Source organism: Aethalodelphis obliquidens, unplaced genomic scaffold (assembly GCF_003676395.1).
Source record: "Aethalodelphis obliquidens isolate GAN/ISIS:26980383/991018 unplaced genomic scaffold, ASM367639v1 scaffold18, whole genome shotgun sequence".
Classification (NCBI taxonomy): domain Eukaryota; kingdom Metazoa; phylum Chordata; class Mammalia; order Artiodactyla; family Delphinidae; genus Aethalodelphis; species Aethalodelphis obliquidens.
The window spans coordinates 17,026,664-17,052,533 of NW_020837962.1; the positions used below are offsets into that span (position 1 = coordinate 17,026,664).

General features: G+C 43.5%; 1 protein-coding gene across 2 annotated transcripts in view; it reads left to right on the forward strand.

Moving 5' to 3' along the window:
• Nucleotides 1-25,870, forward strand: part of KIZ (kizuna centrosomal protein) — a 113,750-nt gene that overhangs the window by 67,425 nt on the left and 20,455 nt on the right. Inside the window, exons 7-10 of one of the 2 annotated variants that reach the window (XM_027118098.1) lie at nt 9,748-9,898; nt 17,806-17,971; nt 18,832-18,897; nt 24,904-25,078. In XM_027118098.1, the coding sequence (XP_026973899.1) occupies nt 9,748-9,898; nt 17,806-17,971; nt 18,832-18,897; nt 24,904-25,078 (558 nt within the window). The remainder of the gene's footprint in view (nt 1-9,747; nt 9,899-17,805; nt 17,972-18,831; nt 18,898-24,903; nt 25,079-25,870) is intronic. The other variant, XM_027118097.1, reaches the window with a different exon arrangement.

Sequence of the window (25,870 nt, forward strand, 5' to 3'; positions counted from 1 at the left end):
GCTTGGGTCCTCCCGCACTGCGCTCACACCTGCATGCTCCTCCCCGGCCACCCAGAGCACAGGGTCAGTCCCCTGGCCAGTCTGTCCCTCACCAACCCCATCGAGGCACAGCTGCCAGGAAACCAGCCATGGCTCCAGAATCCACAAGGTTTATCTCTGTTGCCTCACCAGAGTTTTATACCGAATTTTATTTCCCTTTACTATTCCGTCACCACCAACTGCAGCTGCCACCTGGCCAGACTCATCTCCTTGCTGGTCCCCACACCTCTCTCATCCTGGCATTTCCCGTCGCCTTTGCCTTGTGGCTCCTTGGCTTCAGCTGTCATCTCTCCTCCATCTGCATCCTGCCCAGCAGAAGGTCCTCCTCCCACTTCCTGATTGTCTTCCCCTTGTGCGCTCCTTTACTGCTCTGAAATTGGCTTATCTTCCTCTTCTTAAGGGCAGGTCTTGATCTCCGGTGGCCTCAGCCTGCAGCGGCTTGAACAGGGTTTTGGTTCCCAGCCAGAGATTGAGGTCGGGTCACAGCAGTGAGAGTGCTGAATCCTAGCTACTAGACCAGTGGTCAGTGACAAGGCCCTGGCCCTTCAGCTTTGCAGAAAAGAATTCCCACAAAGACAGAAGGTAGTGAAACAAGTAAAGTGTTTATTAGGAGGAAAAAGGGTACAGTACGTGTGGACTTTCAGAGAGAGAGTTGTGCCCTTGTGGTAGTTTGAATCACTTATATGGGGCATTTCTTCCGGGTTTCTTTTGGCCAGTCATTTTGCTTTGCCTGATTCTGAGTCCATATTTGGTATATCTCAGGGTCCCGCCATGTGCATGCGCATCTCTCAGCCAAGATGGATGCCAGCGAAGAGACCTATGGGTAGGTTGGCATCACTCCCCTTTTGACCTCCAGGGAGCTTTCTAGTTGGGCAGATCTCTTTGACTTCGAGAATGAGAAGTAAGTGGTCTTTTATCTGGGCAGGGCCCAGCCTCTTCTCTCGATTGTCCTGCTATTTTCATCTTGGAGTATCATCCACAGGGAACAAACTCCAGCTGTTTACCCTGTGGGGGGGCCCATCTATCTCCTGCCTCAGTCTCATTCTGTGAATTGGTTGGCGACAAGATAAAGCCTTCCAGGGAGAATCAGGACCCAGATTTTGCCTTAGGAAAAGCGGGTATCCATAGGTGCTGTAAGTCCCACTGGCCAGGAGTCCAGGAGGTGTGGGGCAGCAGAGCTCAGGATTGAAGGACCCAACAGGGTCTGGCCCATAGGGATGAAGACTCCAGGCTTAGCGTTTAGACAGGAGCTCGGGACTTGGCAAGGAGCTGTAGTGCCGACAGGGTGGTCCGGAGTCGAGAACAGGGCTTGAATCTGGGGGCCCATTTCTATTTCCTGCCCAGGGTGGAAACCTGCTCCAGAGTGGGGGTGGGCCCGTACCTCCAGTGTACAGGAGGAGCAGGTCTTTTTCATCCTTGCATCATCGGGCGCATGGCCATTGCATAGATCTAGTAACTTAACCAACCTTTGCACTAATTACAAATTAGTAGTACTTTGCTAATGAACATTGGTTTATAAGTTGCTTCATTTTCCTTTTGGGGTACGTATTGAATCTTCCCAACTACACATGTGATCAGTTCCTTTAAAGGAGAAATACTGTTTTGTCTTTGATATCTTCTCCCATAGCTTTTTAGAATCATGCAAACAGACATTTTTTTTTAAAGGAAGTTACTACCCAATCTCTTTGGAGGCTGTTGTGGCCCTATGACAGACCTAACCTAAAACAGTGGCCAAATTGTTAACACTCCACCAGTCCCCCCGTGGACTGCAAATAGATGATGAGGGCTAAATCCCTCTTTCCACTCCTTCCTGTTCTTACTAAGAATAAAGAAAATGTTGCAGTGGGGTCTGAATGGAGAAATAATAGTCATTTTTCTACATTCAGAAATAGAGGATGTAACCTGTACTTCAGCCAGCAGTTTTCAGTTTCTTAGCAGTGACAATTTAAGTAAATTTCATGTGAGTTGAGGAGCTCTAACTTTGTTATGATTGACAATGTAAAATTAGCCTTTTCTGCTGTTAAGATTATCTGGCATTCCTATCATTCAGGTGGCATGTGGAATGAGATTGCACAGCTGTGGATTTGAACATCATTAAAGTCTTCAAAGGGTTAAAAGCTACTTCCTCTGATGGATTTAAAACTGCCACATACACACAAACAAGTTTTTCAAACCACCCCATTTTACATCTTTGTCGAGAGACAGTCTGGTTGCTGCGTTTTTATGTCTAGATTGTATTACAGATATATTTCAATAAACCATGAGGAACCACCATAGATTCTAGAAGCTGGCCGTCTGTGCTTAAATAAACATCTCCTGCAGTACCTGTTTTATTTTATAGGCTGTGTAATCGCAGTGACATTCTGAGAAAAGACCTTGACGCCTGTGAAGCAGCTGTCCTTCACTAGATCCCCAGACTCTCCCCTGGGGGTGGCAGCAACGAAAAGCAAGTCAGGTATGACTGTCGTCAAGTTGCTGCTGTGGTGGGTCGGCCTTTGTTCCCAGATAAGGGTCTCGAAACGCTGGTCCACATGATCAGCACTGTGCTGGGCACTTGCAGCATCAATTTAACTGTGGCTTCACCATCTCCTTCTTTGTGAATGTATCTGTTTTTCATTGTTAATTGGATATATCTACTCAACCCCTGCCCATAGCAACATTTTTAGGCTTAGTTGGGGGGAGGGAAGATGGGTAGGCTTTGTCTGACATGTTAGCGTACCTTGGTGAACGCCCAGGTTATCCAGCAAAGCCACCATCTAGAGGGATGTCCTTAGCAGGTCCAAACCAAATTTCCTAAATTAGGAAATTTAGGTTCCTAAATTTCCAAGGTCATGCTAGTGATACAGACCCCTAAGTACATTCCTGCACCAACAGCATCGACAAGCCCTGGGAGCTTGTTAGAAATGCACGTTCTCGGGTCCCACCCCAGATCCACTGAATCAGGAGTCTGGAGGTGGGGCCCAGCCATGCAGGGTTTGAATGAGTGTTAAACTCTGCTTCCTCAAGTTCGAGAGCAGCGCTCGGAGGATGTGCCTTAAATGGCTAGAAAGCTGGGGTGAGAGAGTGGGGGTTAATCATTTGCAGGGTGGTTGGTGCATACGAACCATGATTCTTGTACGTTCTTCCTAAATCAGATAGAAATCGATCCTTCCACCCACCTTCTCGGCACTCTAGGTGTCTTCTCGTGCATGGCCTCAGAAGCTTCGTGGCATCAGGGCTTCTTAATTGAATTCGCAAAATTACAGTTGTGTAGTATGTGTAATAGTTTGTCCAGTGCTGGCCCCTGGTAGGTGCTTGATTCATGGTACGTGAATGTTACCAGTGTCCTAACCCCGATTTTTATTCGGGGGACTGACTACGTTTCCTCTTTATGAAGTAGGTCCCCACCATTTTGCAGCAGAGAACAAATGACAGCTCAGGTGTGGTCAGCCATCTGAAAGGGCCTTGACTGGCCAGGAGAGCCAGAGGGGCTTCGGGTCTGGTTGTCTAACATCCGGCCTTGTCTTCTCTCCCTTCCACATGCCACACAGGCACTTTTATGTAATGATATAAACAGGAAGGATAACATGATTTTCAGAGTAGAATTCAGCATAAATCCAGTGTGTATTGGGTCCCATCAGGGCATGAGGAGAAGTCAGGGTAATGGCCTCTAAAAGGACCTTGTTACAAGAAAACTTGGCTAATCTCAGGGCTCCATTCCACAGACCACAAGGTGAGGTTCACAAGTCCTGAATGTGTTTACATTCCCTTCTGCATCATGCTGTGATCTCCAGACTACAGAGAATGCTAGACATGACCTTCCTGGATAGCTTTTCAACTTAACAGCAGTAAAGGGCAGTGCACGAAAATCCTCTTCCATGTTTTTTATCATGTGAAGTGACAAAAGGCAGTCTTTAAAATACCCTTTACAGGGGTGTGGAAGAAGCTGGCTGGGGAGGAGTCTGTGGTCATTTGGTGATTGTGTACTGTAAGGCTCTTCAGCTGGACCCCGGCTTCTTTCTCACTGCCTTGTGTGTCTGTTGATATACTACTTGGCATAAACCACAGTTGTGGTATGTCGCATAAAAAGCATATTATGCATTTATAATTCTCTTTGCAAACTGAGTTGTTAGACTAAATGATTCATCGTGTGACTCTCTTAACCTGGGCTGCCAAACTGTAACTGTGGGTGATAAGATATGATATCTCCATCAACTACACCAATGTTTGTTTTAGTTTCTCAACATGCATAAATAGAGCATTGGTTTCCATTATGAGAAGTTGCATTTTTACATGACTGTTGATCTACAGTTATGTATAAATCAGCCTTCCAGAAGAAATGATCCTTCTTTATGACCAACACAAATTTTAAAATTAATATCTGGAGCCTTCGGAACTGTTTCTTTGCCACAATCATTTTTTAAAGCCAGATAAAGAAGTCAGGAATGGTTCCATTATAATGTCACTGTTGTGTTCTGTTACAATTAGAATTACCCCGTGTCGTGACTGAGGATGCTGTTCACAGTGCACACTGATTGTCACTGGTTCCCTCTCTAGCCTCGGAAAAAGGCCCAGGTGTCTACCTGACCTTTGAGAGACAAGCAGTCAGGTCTTAGCTGCCAGTCCTTTCTCACAGGCTTTATTTCTTTATTTTTTTAATGCTCCTTATATTTTATTATTTTTAATTGGGGTATAGTTGTTTTACAATGTTGTATTAGTTTCTGCTGCACAGCAAAGTGAAGTAACATTCCCTGTGCCATACAGCAGGCCCTCATTAGCTATCCATTCCTTACACATTAGTGTATATATGTTAATCCCAACCTCCCAGTTCATCCCACCTCCCCTTCCCCCCTTGGTGTCCATACGTTTGTTCCCTACATCTCTTTCTGTTTCTGCCTTGCATACTGGTTCATCTGTACCATTTTTCTAGATTCCACATATATGCGTTAATATGCGATATTTGTTTTTCTCCTTCTGACTTACTGTACTCTGTATGACAGTCTCTAGGTCCATCCACATCTCTACAAATGACCCCATTTCATTCCTTTTTATGGCTGAGTAATATTCCATTGTATATATGTACCACATCTTCTTTATCCATCAAAATGGATTAAATGAAAGATGGGGCACTGTAAAATTCTTAGAGGAAAACATAGGGAGAACACTCTTTGACGTAAATCACAGCAAGATCTTTTTTGACCCACCTTCTAGACTAATGGAAATAAAAACAAAAATAAACAAATGGGACCTAATGAAACTTCAAACCTTTTGCACAGCAAAGGAAACCATAAACAAGACGAAAGACAACCCTCAGAATGGTGGGAGGAGATATTTGCAAATGAATCAACAGACAAAGGATTAATCTCCAAAATATACAAACAGCTCATGCAGCTCAGTATCAAAAAAACAAACAACCCAGTCAGAAAATGGGCAGAAGACTTAAACAGACGTTTCTCCAAAGAAGACATACAGATGGCCAAGAGGCATATGAAAAGATGCTCAACATCTTTATTAATTATTAGAGAAATGCAAATCAAAACTACAATGAGGTATCACCTCACACTGGTCAGAATAACCATCATCAAAAAATCTACAAATAATAAATGCTGGAGAGGGTGTGGAGAAAAGGGAACCCTCTTGTACTGTTGGTGGGAATGTAAATTGATACAGCCACTATGGAGAACAGTATGGAGGTTCCTTAAAAAACTAAAAATAGAAGTACCGTATGACCCAGCAATCCCACTCCTGGGCATATACCCAGGGAAAACCATAATTCAAAAAGACACATGCACCCCAGTGTTCATTGCGGCACTATTTACAATAGTCTCACAGACTTTAATCCCGGCGTCACGCTTCCCCTGCCCTCTGTGTGCTCCCACCTCCTGTGCCCCTTAGCACCCAGGAGCTGTTGCTAGGTATTCCCCAAAGTGAAGTATTCCCTTCTGCCTTGTGATATCCCTTGGACTGAAACAGTCAGCTTGGTCATTCCAGAAACACAGACTTGGAGAGAATGATACTTTTGTTCCTTAATTGTTAATGACATTGATGTCACAGAATTCTAAGCCGGGCAGAATGGGAAGGCTCTGACAGCTTATGGACTCCTGCAGGCCTGTGAATAGAGCCATGTTTGGTGTGGTCGTGGCCCTGCTTGAGCCCTGGACCAAACCTCGGCAGATGACGTCTGTCTCTTTGCTTTAATCCCATCTGGAAAATGGGACACCTGACCCATAGCATACTCTGAAAGATAGTGTGAAGATTTCTGAATTCTCTATCACAAGATGAAGCATCTTAAAAAAGAACAAAACCATTCCTATCATCATTATTAATTTTTGTTATATCAAGGATTAAATGTTGAAAGTCCTTCATACGAAAGGTTTACTATTATTAGGTGGAGGACCAAGTCATTATTTTAGACAATTATGAGTTTTTAAAATATGATTCATGTCACTTGGGGCAGTTGATTTTAAAACTTTGTTCATATTGCCTCCTGGAAAATATATTTTAACACAAAAGTGAGTACTTAATCATTTTATCTTATATGAAAACCGTAATGAGACCACCCATGAGTTTATGTTTGTCCAGGTGCAATTAATTGTCTCTGTCAGTGGCTACTTTCAGATGGAGTCACCCAATTGTACTCTCAAGCTAATGCTGAACAATTGAGTCAGCTTTATAGTGTTTGGAGTATAGTATGTAGAAATCTCTTTATTTTATTCTGCTTCTGCTCAGAATAAAATTCAAGGTACTTATTACTTTGTCTGCATTTAAAACTTTTGTCAAATTACCAATCTGTTGTAAATCATTTGTAGTTAGGAAATGCTGGTACATTTGCTTAAATTGCAGTTTTCTCATTGGAAACCATTCCAAGTATATGAAATTAATTATAGACTATTTAGAGTCTATTGCTTTACTTATTTTTAATTAGAGGAGTATATAATTTAGCTGACATCACACTTTTTTTTTTCCGTGTGACATTGATACTGTAAAGTTTCCGAAGTGGAGTGGACAAAAGAGGAAAAAACTTCTTTAAGTCCTTTGTACCACTATGTAGATGTTCTGATTCTGTATGTTTGTGTAGAACCAGGGACGGGACTCCACACAAGGCCAGCCATGGCCCAAGCCCTCCTTGTTGCCAGGTGTTGGTTTAGCTGTTCAGAAGTCACAGGTTCTAGTGCTCGACCTCCTCCAGAAGCTTATTTGCTTTTTGACCCCATAGGTTTGACCCCAAAGGTTTCATCCTTTTGTGAAGCAGGTATAATAATTATAGGAAACCGTAGCTACTTCTTTCACTCCAGGACCCAAAGGATGGTTACAGTTGGCAGAGGTGTTAGTAACCCAAGTCTTGACTTGGCTTTGCTTCTGCAGAAATCATGTGTATCAGTCACCAGAGAGACTGGTCTCTGATGATTCATTCCATCCCAACTAACTTAACTAGTTTAACTCATCCTCATTAAACTTGTTTTCAAATTTAATTCATCCTAACTAAACACTCTTTCAGGCTAAAAACACAATTGATTTACTCATTATGAGAAATATACCTGCTGACTGGACTAGGGTTTGCCGATGGCCTGTGAGTGCATTTTCCTAGGAGGGAAATAAATCTATTGCAAACCCAAGTACAGATTCAAAGGTTGCTTCATTCACATAGAACAGAACAGAAAAGAGGAACTGGGGGCTTTATGACGTCACTGGGATCTAGACATCACCAGGAGAGGCAAGTTGCTGAAGGGGCTTTCTACCAAACCAGCCTGGAACCTTGGAATCATTTGGGGAAGTGTTTAAATAAGTTCCAGGATTCCAATGATGCATCATCCCACTTTATTCAAGTCTTGGGAAAAACTAGGGTTAGGTCAGGCAAAGGTTATAACAATTAAGATTTATTTTAAAAGGTTCTGGATTGTACCTAGACTAACTTTTTTCACATTTTATTATGAAAATTTCCAAACATACAGAAAAGTAAAAAGAACTGTACACCCACATACCCACCACCCAGATTCTACCATTGACATTTTATTACACTCCCAAATCTGTCTCTCTCCATTTCCCATCCATCCATCCATCCATCAGTTCCAATCTGTTATTTGTCTGCATTTCCAAGTAAGTTGCAGATATTAGTACACTGTTTTTTAGCTTATATGTTGAAATTTTTAAACATCCACAAAAACAGATATGAGTATAATGAAATCCCATGTACCCTCACCCAGATCCACAGTTGTCAACATTTTGTCAGTCTTATTTTATCTCCTTCCCTCACCCACACTTTTTTCTTGAGTAGTTTAAAACAGACAGCATTTTTCTCTCACAAATACTTATATCTCTAACGTACAAGGATTAAATACATTACCATTTAAGAAGATTCTTTATTACCTAGTCCTTGTCAGTTTGCTTTGGCTTTCTCTAAAAAACTCTGTCTGTATTTGCTGTGTTTGAATCAGGATCCAAATGATTTCCCTGTAAACTGGTGGTTGGACCCGAGTCCAGGATTACATTCCAGGCGGGTTATTCTGGCAGAATGACATCCAAGGCAGTGCTGGTCCTTCTTACTCCACCTCCTAAGGCAGCAGGTGTCTACTTGTCCCACCATTTGTGCTGCCGAGGCTGGGCCGTGGGCTCGAGCGTTGGCAGACGGATGCCTCTGATATAAAGCTTCCACTACGCAATTTTCTCAAAGTTAGGATCCTTTCCTAGGTGCATTTCATTCACTTGGACTTAGAAAATGGCGACTTTTCTAACTCAGTTCTTTCTTCTGCATTTATTAGTTGGAAAAACTTTTCCCATCAACTACTTGGTAACTCTGAAATTTTTTTTTCAACCACAGAGGCAGGGTAAATGCTTGATTCTATCCCTTTACTTAACCAGTTTCCAGAATAATGAGTTGTTGCCCTAGCAGCATCCAAAGATTGGTTTGTTTATATTTTTGTGGTAAAAACACACATAAACATAAAGTTTACCATCTTAACCATTTTAAGTGGACAGTTCAGTAGTGTTAAGTACATTCACATTGGTGTGCAGCAGATCTCTAGAGCTTTGTCATCTCACAAAACTGGAGCTCTGTGCCCGCTAAACTAGCCCCTATTCCTCCCTCCCCCAGCCCTTGGCAGTCACCACACTACTCTCTGTCTCTGTGAATTTGACTACCCTCAGCATCTTATGTAAGTGGGATCGTACCGTATCTGCCTTTCCGTGACTGGCTTATATCATTTAGCAGAATGTCTGTAGATTCATCTGTGTTGTGGCCTGTGAATCCAAAGGTTTTTATTATTTTTAAAATTTTATTTACTTATTTATTTTTCAAACGAACTCATGTATTTTTATATATTTGCTGTGTATCAGTCTGCGGTAGTCATTATCCTTTTGGTTCTCAAACTGTCCTGTCCTTGGCCAGTGGAAGCCCCTTCAAGAGAACCCTCAAGGCCTTTGCACACAGCTCAGAAGTCTGAGAACTTCCTTACTTCCTGGAACGACAAGGTGCTCCGGGCTCATCTGGTGCATTTCCTGCCCCAGACCTGGAACATAACGCATTTTTCTAAGTGGGCCTGGTTCCTTTTAGTACTGCATCTAAGTACTGGACTCTGGAAATTCCCTTAGCCCAGAATATATTAGGTTCCAGACTTTTCTGGATAAACTGTCTAATACTAGCTTGATTATGGGGGCCTTCAACAATGTGGGAGGTTCATAAGTCACCCAGCGCGGTGCACGTCTAATGGGTCTCCTGTTTCTGTTTCATAGGTTTGAACAAGCACCAGCCTCAGGTTTGTGGAGGACACCATCGGGTCAGTGTGTTACCACCTTGAAAAGACATGATAATTCTGTCCAAGAAGAGGTGGTCGCGAAGCTGTCTGAAGTTTTCCCAGTCAAAAATGTGGACCAGAGGACAAGGGTTAGTAATTTTTATTTTTTTAAATAAGTTTCAACATGTACAAGTTAGTCATTTGAGGAAATAGTTACGTTCTTAACAATGATTAACATATTTGAAAAAAATGATAAGTTGTAAGTGAGGTTTTGTGGTTGGTTGGTTGGTTGGTTGAACTGTCTGATCTCAGGCCTTTTGCATAGTGTTATATGTAGGCATCTCAAGTCCTTACATAAAGTTAACCCAGGTCCTGGAGGTAACCTAGTTAAACATAGCTACCACAACATTTGCCCAGGGAATTTAGGAGCATCTTGTAGAATTCTGGTTTTCTTTCTCCGCTCCATCCTTTAAAAATACTGTATGGTCATTTATGTCAACTCCGCAAATGTGTATTAATCCACTTCTGTGGATTAGGCAGCAGCCCAGATCCACTGGAGGGAAAGAGAGAAATCCCACGTGGTCCCTCCTTCAGGGGAATGGCATAATGGGATGCCTGCAGTAAGAACACGGCAGAGGGTATGGACCCTCAGGAAAGGGAGCCAGGCCATCTGGAGAAACAAGGAGGGAGCTGAGGGGTGTGCGAGGTGACCCTTAAAAGACAGGCAGGATTTTGACAGGCTCAGAGGGCGGGGCGATGGGCAAGGGCTGTTAGGAGCCCAAGAACAGACCAAGAAAGCCCACACTTTTCCAGGAAACGGAGCTGTTCTCTGTGGCTGGGGAGTGGACTGCATCTGGGGACGGAGATGAGAAGCTCTAGGGATCACCACCCACCGTGCAGTGTCTGGCCCAGCTCGGGAGCCAGTGTTCACGGATTCAGCAGAGTTTGGAAAGCCACGGAGCCCCTTGAGCCAGGCTGCAGGAGGGTCTGCAGGGCCTCAGGGAATTTAGCCTGCGTGGATGGGAGGGGGACGGCCAAGGACGAACCCTGCCGTGGCTCAGCCAGGACAGTTGGGGGCTGACTGATGACCTGTCACTAGGGAGAGCGTGAGATGCTGGACACGAGCTGATGGAGCCCTTTCCTGGGGAAACACGGGGAGTGCGGGGTGGAGGGTGGAAGACCAGGTCCAGAGGGGCCGCCCCATAGACATGGCCTTTCTTCTCCTGAGCTTAATGTCTTGTTTGTCTTGTTTCCAAGTATGTTTTTTCTTTCTTTTTTTTTTTTTTTTCTTGGCCGTGCTGTGTGGCTTGTGGGATTTTAGTTCCCCAACCAGGGATTGTACCCAGGCCCTCGGCAGTGAGAGTGCAGAGTCCCAACCACTGGACTGCCAGGGAATTCCCTCCAAGTATGTTTTTTTATCCTTATACATAATGTAGTCTTCTCAGGCTTTTTGATCATTTTACAGTTTTTATTTTTATTATGCACAATGTTCAGGATTCCTCATGTGCCCCCTCTGGAGGCAAACCTTTCCCCTCTGTCCCAAAGCCACAGCCTGTGCTGCCATGCAGTCCAGAGCCTCTGCATCACCCTCCAGCCTTCCCAAACCCCCCTTTCCTGCCCCCTTAATTAAAAGAGAGTAAAAGGACTTTTTTTTTAAGCATTTCAAACATACGTACATGGAGTGATACAGTGACGCCATTGACCCACACTTGCACATGTGTTACCCCTGCACCATGTTGTTTCGGACTCCCTCGCCCTCCTCTTCCTTCCCTCCCCCTGCCCTTTCTCTGCTCTCCCTCCTCACCTCCTTCCTCCCTACTTCCCTCCTGGAGTAAATTATTGCAGGTATAGATACAGCCCCTGGGCACCCCTCACAGTTCCTGCCCTTTTCAAAGGTAACCTTGTGTGCATCCTTCCTGCACACATTTTCATTTTACTGCGTTGCGTGTGACTCAGTAAGTAACCCTTAGTTTTGTTTTGTTTTGTTTGAGGTATGGTACCATTTGTGTGAATGTTCTTAAAGAAAGAACAGTATTCTTTAGGAGGAACAGAACCTGTGCTTTTTAGATCCGTTCCATACCTATTGATAAATGTAGATCCTAAAAAGGATTTTGTTTCCAGGTTTTATTATCCATCGTATTTAGTACTGTTTTGTAACGACACCGCTTTCCATTCTTGTTCACTGCAGCTACCCCAAATCTCAGCTATGTCAAGGGTGAAATAAGTATTGGCCTCCTGCCATTTGCCATCTCATCATCTTTTTTTTTTTTTCTAAAGGTGTTGTTTATATCACGAAAACATATTCCAAGTTCCAGACGACCAGTTCACTCATAATTTTTCAAATAATAGCTCCATCATTAATGGGAAGGGGGCTTCCCAATTAACAGTTTATGAGTCAAATGATATTCTTCCTCCCCTAGTAGGTTTCTTGTTCCTTTTTAAATCATCTTAGTGACAGCCATAAAAATTACTAATAAATGAATGACAAAATCCATCCTTAAGGGACTTCCCTGGCAGTCCAGTGGTTAAGACTCTATGTTTCCAACTGCAGGGGGCACGGGTTCAATCCCTGGTTGGGGAACTAAGGTCTCACACGCTGTGGCACGGCCAAAAAAAAAAAAATCCTTCCTTAACAATAGAAGCAAGCAGTCAGTTTCTCAAATAGGTTGCGACTGAAAAAAGGCGCGGCCCTAAAGACTAACGTTCCCAGGATGATGTGGGCAGGGGCAGGCCTTACAGACGTGAGAACAAAATGCTTTTCTGGGCTCTAGGACTGTTAGATTCACAAATCGTTTGATGATTAGCATAGTCAAGTGTCTTTGAGTTGTTTTCCTGTATCCAAACAATATATACATTTAGTAAATAGTATGGGTTCAATGTTTCTCTGTAGATAAAATCTTAAAAGTAGGAGATTTTCAAAATTTAAGGAAGCACTACTAGAAATCACTTGGTTAAGAGTCTAATGAAGCTCAGAAATACTTACTTTGATCTCTTGGGTAAATGGCTAATTAAACAGCCACATGTAAATGATGTTTACCTGTGGGTCCCTTGCTGTCAGCTGGAGTCAACCCGTCTCCTGAGTAAATACATCATTAAAGCTGCTGAAATTTGGATCATGTCCCCCTGAGACCAGATAAGATCCACAGCACCCGCATAACCTATTAGGCAATTACATAATTGAGCTGCATGCTTTTAAATCAGGAAAATTTGTAATTATGTGAAAAAAAAAATGAGTTGGGTGCTTCATTAAAATACAAAGTACCTTAATACTGCTTTTCTCCCAAGTGAAGCCTGCTTCCACCCAGGGGGACCTCTGCAGGCAAAGCAGCCCAGCCTGCCGGAGTCACTTGCAGAGCAGGTGGGAACGGCCACAGAAACCCCTGCCCCTCTCCTGAAATGAGGGACTGGTGTTCTGTTCTTCTCTCTTGAATACTCGTTCACTGGCTCATATGAATACTTCCCCTTTCTTTTCGGTGCTACATCGATGAAATCCCCTTCCTCTCCTATAACTCAGATAAAACTTAAGTAATGATACTCGCGTTTCTCTTTAAACACTGAAAAATTACTTCCGGTGTGCAGGAGGAAGGTTCTTGAGGAAGGGTCAGTTAATCTGTGTATGAGGGGAAACATCCATGCTGTCAACATCTGTGGTGTTTCATTCTCTTGTTCTTCTGTGTCTGCATTAACAGCACTGGTTTACATATGGAAGGTAATTTTATTTTATTAAGTGCTTTCACGTTCATTTTCTCTTTGTAGCACCCGTTGCAGAAACCGTATTCTTCTAGAGCTAGCATATGTTTTCTTTAAAAAAGTAACAGGGAAAAAAACAAACTTGGAATATTAAGGTAAACAAAAAGAAGAAAATTGCCTGTTATCCAACTATCCACATAGAACCCTGTTGACACTGCGATGTATGGTCTTTAATATTTAACATATTGACAAACGTGGGTTATACTGTTTGTGTGCACGGGCTCCATGTTCCCCACTTGTCACAGGTGAACTTCCTTTCATGCCGTCACGTGTTCTACATCCTTTCTAACGGCTGCACAGAGACCCCTGTGTGGCTCTTCCACTCTCTCTTTAACCAGGCTCCTGGTGTTAAACATTTTAAGTTGTTTTTAATTTTTCCTCTAGTAAAAAGGTTTCAAAGAATATCTGAGCAGTTCAGTTTTTACAGATTCCCATGCGGTTTCTTGAGAATGATTTCCTAAACGTAGATCTGTTAGGTCAAAGGGTATGTGCGTCTCTCAGGCTTCTGCTCTGCACTGTCAGATCTCACCCTGGAAGGGTCATCACTTACCAGGAATGGATGAAAATATCATTTCTCTGAGCTCTTTATGAAACTGGATACTATCAATTTTTTTTTTTTGAGCACCAAATTGAGAAGTGCCAAGGAGGTCAAATTGCGGTCACACTTTTCTCCCACCTATTTGTTAGCCATCTGTATTTCTTCTTTTATATTGGTAATTTGCCAGTTCACGTTCTTTGCTCATTTTTCTATTAGGTTAGTAATATTTTTCCTTACTGACTTTTAAGAACTCATATATGAATTTGTATTATTTGCTACAATATTTTGAGCAGTTTGATTTTCACCTTTCATTTTTCTTAATGGTGTTTGGATACAAAGCCTTTTCCATTAATATCTTCATTTATCTATTTATGCATGTGAATTTCACAATTGATAAGTTTCTAGATGTAAATTGAGTCAACCTAGATGACTCTTAGGGTTCTAGGCCTAGCAAGATCCATATTTAGACAGAACTTTGAGAAAATGAGCCAATTAATCCTAGGTGTCCTGCTGAGCCTAACTCAGGACAGTTTTTCTTTCATAAGATCTGAAATATGGAGGTGTCACTCTCAGTCATCCTGTAAGTAGTGTGTGCCTTGGCGCTCAATTTCTAAGCGCTTTCTCCTGGCTCCTGGGAAGGTTAGAAAAGTGAGGGACTAGTTCGTTGGTGTCGACTTAGGCTGCAGACTGCTGAGAACGATGAGGCAGTCTCCAGCACCACCACCACTACCACCACCACTGGGCTTCAAATGTATGAGATGAGAGTGAGCCTTTACTACCTAACAAATAAGTTGGAACCCAAGCACGGGCCATTCATAAGCACCATCAGAAGGTCCATCTTTGGTGGCATTTTTCAGATAGAGAGCCCCACTTTGCAGAGCCCTTCAGTCACAGGTGGGACGTGCAGGGCAGCTTGCTCACTCTATGCGCTTTAGTTCTTTCGCGGGTCACACTGCAAACTCCTTCCGTTTGGGGCCTTCCTTAGAAATGCGCCTTTTCAAAGATCTGCAAACAGTACATCTTGAGAATGTATCACAGATGTTTTTCCTGACTCTGCATAAGTTGTTTTTGGTGGGTCCTTTGAATGGACCTTCCTACCGTTCCTTGTCTCAGACTGACTTTTGTTTCTGTCCCATATTGTCATTATTTCCTGCTTGTTAGGGACTTAACTTGTGAATTCCTCTGCGGATGACCCGCTGGGCAGATCTACTGCCATCTCTGTTGGCTTCATGGTCCAGCAGAGTCAAACCAACCATTCTCATGCTGTAATTTGACCATCCATCAAAAACCCTTATAGATATAAAATACTTATCTCTGAGAAGTTATCTGTAGAATTAGTAAGAGAAATCCTAGAGATATGAGTATTAAGTAGTGAAGATAAATGGGATAAAATATGCGAAATAAATGAAAACCTGCAGTGTGCCCCGCACTTACTCAGCATGGTGCAAAAAGAGGGCTCAGTATAGAGCTGGTGACACTGGTGGTATTCTTAGCAAGCTTACAAGGGCTTGTTAGAAGGATGTTTGCAGTATCATTATAGCACTTTAGTCTGTGTTCTTTTGAAGCCCAGGTGGAACCCAGCTAAAGCAAAAGAAGTTCTTACATGAAAGGGACGTGCAAAACAGTGATGTTGATTGTGTGTCATCACGGAGGGACTAGTGAGAAGTAATCCGAGTTATTGAAAATCTAGGACAATCTCCATTGTCTGCAAATTCTACAGTATAAAGTGTAGAAAGCCTCAACAGTCCTTTAACAACTTTATTCTTAAACTGTGGGTTAAGACAGTGGCTGTTGTGAAGTCATGCCAAGAAATTATTAGTTACAGCTATTGCATAAGATAATATGAGGAAGAAATACATACTTGAGGCACTCTCAGAAAGTTTGGATTATTTTAAATATGAGAAAAAGAAAATTATAGTTTTAACTACAGAGATTAAGCCAGTTCTTTTTGTTCAGCATCTAAAATGCTTTCCATATATCCAGAATTATTGGGTGCACAGAATAGGAGCTTACTCTCTGTGGGAACAGACAGACTAGATCAGGATGGGCAGAGATCTTGAAATGAGACATGCTAGGATGGTCCAGAGAGCATGCTGATGGTTGCGAGATGGCAGCTCCTGTCCTTCTGGACAGATTCTAGAAGCAAGTGCAGTGCCATGGTTTACATGGGCAGCTGGGACTGGGCACTATGGCAGACAGTGATGGGAACCAGCCCTGGCCCGAGCTTCAAGGGAGGATGGCACACCTGAATGCCAGTCGGCAGAAACAGGGATCCTGTTCAGTTCATTCCAGAGTTATCCCAGTTGGAGTAAAATCCAAGGCCCACTTTATACAAATGTAGGAAGAGCTCCTGGTTACAAGAACTGGACAGACAGGTCTCAGCTGCAAGGCTAACATGACACCAGATCTTTTGGCCAAGGAGACTAGAACTCCTTAAGTCCCCTTCAGTCCACCTCTGGCCCCTAGGATAAGCCATGGGTCCTGGAGGCCAGCTGGTCCTAAGGCGGGCCGAAGGCAAGAGCCTTGCAGGGATGTCAAGGCTGATGACAGTGGCCTCGGCCAAACTCATAAGGCTCAATCTTCAAGGTTTGGCCTCGGCAATTCTTCACATCCTTTCATGTTGATGACAAGGAAAGAGTATGATATTCCCCTTTGTTCACTAGATGTTTGCATGGTTACCGTTTCACTCTTGCACAGAAGATGACCAGGGAGCCTCTGCCCAGCTCCCCCTTCCCTTTCACTTGAGGGTCTCAGGTCCATTCCCCACACAGTGGGTCGGACCCTGCCCCGTGTTTACTACTGTCATCAGGTACCAGGGAGAGGTCAGTGCCACCACCTAGTGTTCCTCTCCCACCGCCGGGGCAGGCTTCCACTTCCGAGTAGGGGGAGAGAGAGGCTTGTGCTCTGGCAGCGGGACAGCGGCACCAATGGTTGTTCAGCTCTGGTCACCAGTATATTTTTATCTCTTGGGGGAGGAGTGCTGACCTGGAAATGCACTGGCACGAGTATTAACCTATCCTATTAAGTGCCACTTTTTCTCTGCCTCTCACGTTGGCTGTGGTAAAATCCCTGCCCACCTCCCTGCCCAGGACACTTCTGGCAATGTCGACAGTTCAGTGCCCTGTGAAAGCAGATAGGCCGTGTGGCAGCTGAGTTTCCCCAAGCTCCCCGGCAGGCTTAGTGGCAAAGTACAGAGTGTCTTTATCCTTCATTGAAGGTTATGATTTCCAATAAGGTCGGCTCTCTTTTTGCTTTAGTGTATCCTCCTCCGCCCCCAAGTTTTTCCACAATCTTCCCATTGAGGGGAAGTTCAGGGGTCATTTCTTGAAGAATGGGGATACCATAAGGTCACATTTTTCCAGATCTCCTTCTCAGTCCAAACCAACTCTGTCCTCACGTGCCTGAAAAACAGGATTCATGCAGTGAAAGAGTAGATCTTGGGTAAACCACCCAGGTTAACAGAGGTGGTCACGTCTCATATACATACTTCCCAAGTAGAAAAACATTGCATTACATAAGATTCAGTCCTCAAAAAATGTCTTCTTGTGAGTGTAAGTTGTTCTAAAGAATTAAATTACGCTGGAAAATAATCAGGTGTTATTTTATCTTGAAGACATTTTAATTTCAGTTAAATGTCAGGAGACAAATTAAATCCTAAGTAAAGCTTAACCTAAAATAACATTTGAAGGCTGGGTCTTTGAGACCAAGGGGAATGTGACTCACCACGGCTTGTTTTCGTTTCTTTGTGCTTTCTTTTATGCACCGTAGGCAACAGCATTATTGAAAAAAGGCCTCACAGGAGAGCATAAGGATAGGTCGGCTGTTCACAGCAGTGAATCATCTTGCAGCTTGCCATCCACTCTGAATGACAACAGTGGAATGAAGAACGGAAAGCCTGCTCTGTGGCTCAGCAGTGTTCCTACAAGGGAACGAGGTAGCTATTGTTAAGGGTCTGTCCACAGCAAAACTGCGTTCAGAATCAATGTGACACCCTCTTTCTCAAGGGGTGCCCATAAAATAAAGCTTCTAAGGAATACCTGTGATTCAGTATACATGACATGTTACTTGTTTTATACCACCTTCCAGAAATAGGTGTTTCAAGACTGGGAAACCTAATCGTAGGTCTGCAGTTCTGCCGAATTTCCAATAAAATATGTTTTTGTAAGTTATGAAATCTTAACAAAATTAACAATTGACAATATATACTTTTTGATCATCCCACAAAGATGAAGATGATTCCATTAAAATGATACCGTAAAGAACTGAAGTTTTTGATATCACCTAATAGAATTTACTCAAAATTATTAAACATTCTTTTTAATTATAATAGAACCTTATAAAAGTCTAAACAGATGATTAAGAATCAATGAATTTATGACCCCAAAATTTAATAAGCAATTTTTAGTATCTAGAAATTGTGATTATTTTAGTGTTACTGTTAAGATGTGCCAGTAAACCGCTATAATGGCATTTCCAAGACAGCTGTGAGTTGCTCAGGATATTGTCAGAAGTTGATAATGTGCACAGGACCTGAGGCCCACTTATGTTAAGCCCCACACAAGTCTGATAGATGTAAGGTTAAATTATTTTGCATGAAAGCAGCATAGAGATACCTTAGCTTTCGAATAGGTTTTCTTTTAGTAACAGTGTATTTCAGATGAGATAAACTAACCAAGAAAAGAAGATGGGGAGGCAATGCAAATAAAAGGAATGGCAGTTAAAAAAGCAAACAAAGGCCTATTCCATCCATATAACCTTGAAATACATTTTTATTGTCATATGTTTGATTTTTAGAAGTTTCCAGTGGCTGCGGAGACGAGAGCGCAGAAGAAAGCGTGGCAGCGAGGATGCCAGTCACAGGTAAGGTTGTGGCTGCCTGAGGGCCTCAGATTCAACTTCCTTATGTAACCAGAACATTTCATGTTGGTGGTTGTGGACTCTGAAGAGCAAGTGCATTCCACTACCAGGTGCTGTAGCAAGGGATCAATCCTGAGAGCATGAGGTGTGAGCTTAGGTTAACATAAAGGAAGGTAGAAAATAACCCTGTCTGCTGAGTCCTTCAAAATTGTTACACGTTTACACGTGTGAGTGTCCCACCCCCCCATGAGCCTTTCAGCACCTGCGTCTGTGTGAAAAGGTCAGCCCCCATGGGGAACACCAGTCATTATATGGCCAACTACAGATGTTTCTGATGTCCCTCTTTTCTTTCCTGTAATAATTGAATGTATCATTATACTGTAATAAGAGCAGGAAAAAAAACAGTGCTGGGCAAGAAGCTTGCTTGTGCCTCAGTTACAAAGCCCATCTGATCATTTAAAAATTTTAGCAGTAAAGTTTCATTAAGATCTGTTAAGATTTCTGCACATATGTTAGGTTTGTTTAGGTGAAATCTAAATGTCATTACTTATTTTAGTTTTAGAATATCAATAGCAGCAATTAGTATTCTGAACAGAGTTCTTATTTGTCGTACATCTAAATTTACTAGTACCTTATTTTGTAAAGTGGTGTGCTACTTCATTATAAATTCAAAGGTCTGACTTTAAATATTTATGCAAGTAAATACACCATTGCACCGAGGTACTGAGGCATGCATCTGCATATGTGTTAGTTTTGTTGTTTATAAGCAGAAGAGAATGGTTTCCTTTATGGCAATATGATTCATGGCCTGATGATTAATTTTAAACCCATGTATCTAGAATGAACTCTGATTTTGAAAAAGGAGTTTATAGTAGAGCAATTACTGTATATATTCTGCATCAGATAATATTTCACTCCAAAATACAGAGGTTTTCTTTTCTTTTAAACATTTTCCCTGGTGATACGTTTATTGCATTTTTATTCTTCATTTTGAGAAAACTCTGATAGAATTCCCTGTTTATTTTTTTATTAGCAGAGTTAATAGAAGTGTAGATGATCCCAAACTGCAGATATCCAAGAAGTCATTTGAATGCTTTCCTTTTGCATCTACCTTTGAGTGCAGGATCTCTAATGACCTCTGAATTTGTTTCAGTTAGAATCCTAAGGGCTTGTTGGGGAGGAACCAGGAAGTGACCTCATTGCCTATTCTTCCTCATCTGTTCAGTATCAGTCAGTGACTGTCCCCAAATTAATACAGATGTAGTCTTCCCATGGGACTTTTTAACTGAGGTACTGTTGACATGTAACGTTACATCCGTGTCAGGTGCACGAGGTAATGGTTCACGGTTTGTAGACGTTACAAGATGATCAGCGCAGTCAGCCTCGTTAATCTCCGTCACCACATGTAGTTACAATTGTTTTTCTTGTAATGAGAACTTTTAAGGTTTACCCTCTCAGCAACATTCAGATATGCGGTACCACAGTGTTAACTGTAGTCACAGTGCTGTACATTCCATCCCCAGGACTTACTGATTTTATAACCGGAAGTTTGTACCCTTTGACCCCCGTCACCTGTATCACTCACCCCCTACCCCCCCACCAGTAATCTCCAGTCTGTTCTCTGTATATCTCAGAATTTCTTCTTAAGAGAGGGGATAGTCAAGTACCATGGTTTCAAGTCTTTCTTCTCTTCACGTGGGAAGAGGTGTGATGTACCTAGAAGTAATACGGACTATTTGCCATGAAGGTTTTTTTAAAGAAATTGTCATTGATCCATCAGTAGTTCGCAGTTTAAAAAATGCTTTGTGCCTGTTATAGGCCAAAGCAGTAGGCATATAAAATAACCTGGGGGATATGAAAAAAGCTTTCCGAAGCGTTTTCTTAGTGGGAGCCTTGCTGTTCTGCGCCCTGCCACCACACCCCTCCTTTTCGGCACGTCCTGCCAAGTTCCTGCCGGAGGCCTTGTGCACCTCTGCTTTGCATATTCCATGGTCTCTGCGTATTCCTCGGTTGCGTCTGTCGTTGCAGCTCCTTTGATCTCCAGGTTCTTGACCTAAATCTCTTTACTAAATGTTTGTGTCTTTTGCCATGATTATTTGGAGATTTGGCCTTTGGTGAAGTAAGGCAGGTGTATCGTTTGATTTAAGATAATGGAGGCCACCTCCTCCTTTGTAATAGTTCTGTTGAGGCTCTCCTGTCTATGTGGGCCACAGTCCTTCTGGAATATTCCAAAGAGAAGGAACATTTGCGAGGCTGCCCACTGGGAGTTGAGGAGATGTGGTGGTGGATCCTGGGCTTTGGCATCAGCCGTTGTTGTCAGCTCTTTACTTCCTGCTCTGTTTTTTCACCCATCTGAGCCCCTGACCTGGGCTACTTTAGTGTAACTAAACCCAGGTGATGTCAGGATTGAAAGTGACTTGTTAAAGCTGCTTCCTGCATCAACAACCAGCAGGTTACAGTAGTAACTTTGGACCGTTCGGAAGTGCTCATCCTCAGGGTGGGTGCTTCTGTGTGATTCTGCCTTATAGCCATCTCCCAAGGGATATGGTAGAGCGAGGTCACTGGGAAATCAGGGTCCAGCACAGGAAATTGGGCAGAAGTTCTGAAGTTACACCGTTTTCAGAATGATGAGGGTCCTGGGAAAGTTTAACCTGAGAAGGGCACAAAAGCTATTCTTAAATATTTGCGGGGCTGCCAGATTTACCGAATATAGTCATAGAGTGTAGCTCGGGGGCCCTGTTAGTGTTGCAGCGAAGGAATCCACACCCAGTAATGGCAGAACTCTCTAGCCTTTTTAGTCAGGTGTCTTCCAGGCATGAGGTTCTGTGCCAGGGCTTGAACCATGGCAGGAACCTGCTCTCTAGAGGGGCTCCGTGGAAGGGTTCTTGCTTCTGGGAGCAATGACATTGCTTCTAATGCTAAGCCTGTGATTCTCATTCCGTAGTGAAGGGATCAAATGAGCCGACGTTCTCATTCATTTCCCTTCTTATTGCGTATCCCCACCACTTAAAGAGTTTGCTGTTGCTCTGAAGGCATCGGCCTTGTTAGTCACTGTCATGGGGAATGTGAGTTTCACACTAGTTCCTGTCATCTGTGCGGAGACTTACGTACACACCCTCCTGCACACACACCCACGCACACAACCACAGCCTGTGATCTGCTTGTTGACACAGGCTACCCCTTCCTTTAGTCTGGTTGTTCACACTAAAGAATCCAGGTCAAAATCACAGATTAATGTGATTATCTATGAGTGTGTGGTTTTCTTTATTTAAGAATAATATATAATTTGCATATATGTTACACCTTTACTTGGGCTGAATCCAGGGAATACCAGGGACAGCCAAAGACTAGGTCCCTGCCCTCCTAAGCCTCCATCGTCTCTAACCTTCACAGGAGCCCTGCAGGTAAGCAAATCGTTCTACAGATGGTCCGGCATACTTGGAAAGATTGAGAGCCCTGTTCAGGGCCATATAGCCAATGTGTCAGATCTTTAAGCACACTCAAATTTCAGGAATTAAGCCCTGAAGTCCTTCCATCCCACCACGCAGCCTCTTTTGTTTTATGAGAGGCGCCTGCATCACGGCATCTGGACCAGTTAAACATTGGTTTGTATCTTAACGAAAGATGAGCCCTGCAAGGACAACTTTGAGAGTGATGATGAGCAAAGCCTGGAGAGGTGGGCAGCTCTTGAGGATTTCTGAGTGTGGACTGTCCTGGGGTGGCCCTTGTAAAGCGGAGTGAATCTGTACCCCTAGGCGAGCCTGAGACCACGAAGCGGGTACAGGACAGTCAGGTCAGTGTTTCCCTGGAGCACTTAGGCCAGAATTGAAGCCATGCTTGTCTAGATTATGAGAGAAAGTCTCCCTCTGAACTACTCATACCCCCAAAGTAAAATTTCCCACATTGGTAATTTTATTGGTATTTATACTAAATTTACCTTTGAGGAGGATTTGGTGAGTTTTAATTTTAGTAAATGATGCAGCTTATGCTAAATGTCATAAAAACCCAGCCCCGACACAGTATCTGGCACACAATGGGCACTCATTTCATCAAACGAATGAATAAAAATGAAAGTACTAAGGAGTTTCCTTAAGCGCTTGTTGATTTAGGCCAGAACACCGTCTCTTTCCATCAGTCACTCCACCGGTACTTTCCCACCCACGTGCCCATCCTGGCAAAACTCATCTCCTTAAGCTCCATGTGAAAAGGGCTCTCAGCTTTTATCTCAAGAGGATTAAGCCTCTAAGAATGTCCATTCAGCCTCTCATTCTTTTGACACCAATTCTCTTGGTCAAGCTGTGTTGAAAGTGGTTGCCTGACTATGCCATTTCTCACTGATATTCTTTGGCAAGCTGAAATATTCCAGGTCAGACTGAGGTACGTCCATTTAGAAGCTCTGTGGGAGGTCAGCCTAGATTTGCAGGGTGCTCCTGGGGCTGTGGGCAGGGCTTCCCCAAACATCATGGCTTGAGTTTTGCATCAGATTGGGAAAAGGCTGGAAATACACGATGGCCGCATTGTCACCGGTGGCTAGATTTATCCTGGGAGAGAAAACTGCAGTGACAACTGAGGACTGCGGAGTCCAGTGGCAAAGCACTTCTACTCCTCAGGCTTTCCTGAGACTGCACCTCACCATTTCTGTCCCGGAAATGCACAGTCAGGTCAGGATGCCTTACCTGCTGTGCCTGGGGAAGGGAGCCCAGGGGAGCACTGTGTGCCGCTGGGTTGGCCCTGGCCCCGTCTCTGTGGCAGGGGTCCAGCTGCTCATGACAGCAGACAACTCCTCACTCAGGACGTTGCAGGCTGGTGGGGCCTGTTTAACGTGGTCATAGAAGAATGGAAGGCGCCTTTCTGAAGAGCTCTTGATTGGGTGCTTTCAAGGAAATGAACTCAGAAGTGCCTGAGAAATTCTCTTCAGTGGTTACACAGCAGAATCCTGTGTGGAGCTTTAAAACAGACCCACACCCCAGCCACACCCTGGACCGGGTGCCCCAGAACCTCCAGGCCTGAGCCCCAGGCATCAGTCTTGTGTAACACACCAGGTGACTCCCCGGGTTTGAGAACCATGGAGCAGGGGATCTCAAAGCCGAAAGAGCCCTTGTAGGTCATAGTGTGAAACACCCTTATTTTATGCAAGAGACTTGAGTGGAGAGAGGGGAGAGGTTGGACTTTAGATATTTCAGTACAATCGGGTCAGGGAGGGTATGATTTCCCTAGGGCTGCTGTGGCAAAGTGCCATGAGCTTAGAACCACAGAAATGTTTTCTCTTACAGTTGTGGGTGCTAGAAGTCCAAAATCAAAGTGGCAGCAGGGCCCTCTGAAGGCTCCCAGGAGCATCCTTCCTGGCCTGTGGCAGCCTCTGGTGGCTCCTGGTTTGTGGCAGCATGACTCCAGTCTCTGCCTTCGTCCTCACATCGCCACCGCCTGTGTCTCTGTGTCCTCTTCCCAGCAGGACAGCAGTCATTGGATTTAGAGCCCAGTGTAAATCCAGGATGAGTTCATCTTGAGATCCTTAGCTAATTACATCTGCAAAGATCCTGTTTACAGATAAGGTCACATGCTGAGGTTCTGGATGGTCGTGAATTTGGGGGAAACACTAGTCAACCTGGTACAGGGGGTGGGGAGGGATTTCTTCATATTTCACACTGCTGGCTTCTGGTCCATCATGTACAGTGATTGTTCCTGGCCCTACTATAAATGATGATGATGATGATGAGAATATTACTGTCTTTATCTCCGAATCTTCTCATTTTATAAATCATTGAGTACAAATTGCTAGAAAGTTGCTTTTAAAGACTATTTAATTATGCCATTAAGATATAGCTTCCTGATCAAAATTACTCAAAAGTTAAAGATTCCATGACCTTGAGAGTTGAAATTTCACCTCCCATGGCTGAGCAGTGTTACATGGTTATGAATTTTCATGTGAAGTCGTATCAGCAAAACTGTTTCAGTTCAGTTTTTGAACGTTCATTAAAGGTCAGTTACAAGCCTGGCACTTACTTTCAGGTGTAATTGTTGAATCGCTCCATAGAAATTCAGAATGTGATGGAAACATCTATTTCCTGAAGCATCTCCAGGCAGCTCATCTGAACGGGGAGCATTTCCCTTCTCCGTGCATCTGCCCTCCCTGTGTGAGGATGGAGGAAACCTGGACAAGAGGCTCCCAGGCCCAGGATTGCTGGTAGAGTCGTGGTTACCGCGGAAAGTCTAGATATGAAAAGTAATTCCGGTTATAGAGCCAGCCTGTGTGCCTCTCACATTCACCTAGACGTGTGGCTCTTTTTTTTTAAATTTATTTATTTTTGGCTGCGTTGGGTCTTCGTTGCTGCGCGCAGGCTTTCTCTAGTTGCGGTGCGCAGGCTTCTCATTGCGGTGGCTTCTCGTGTTGTGGAGCACGGGCTCTAGGCGCGTGGGCTTCAGTAGTTGTGGCACACAGGCTCAGTAGTTGTGGCTCACGGGCTCAGTAGCTGTGGCGCACGGGCTTAGTTGCTCTGCAGCGTGTGGGATCTTCCCAGACCAGGGATCGAACCCGTGTCCCCTATATTGGCAGGTGGATTCTTAACCACTGCGCCACCAGGGAAGTCCCGTGTGGTTTTTTTTTTTTTTTAATTCCTAAACATAGATGAGTTTTCTGTATTTTCAGAATTGTGAAAGCACCCTTAGCCTAATAGTTTCTTGTTTTAATTTGAGTAGATTGCTAGACAAGTGATTTCTGGGTTTTAAGTAATAGTATTTACCTTTAGAATTAATTTTAGAGTTACATCCCACAATTTTTGTTTTATTTTGCAAAGACAACTGGGTTTGCTCCATCAGCAACACATCTAGTGCAGTGTGAATGAAAAATTGGCATAGGTGCAGAAATACATGAAAAGCGTTAGCCCTGGGAAACTCGTGGGCAGAAACTATTTTTCGAATTTAAGTTTAGAATTTCTGCATGCTTCCTACAGGAATCAGTTATCCTTCCTGACTCAGA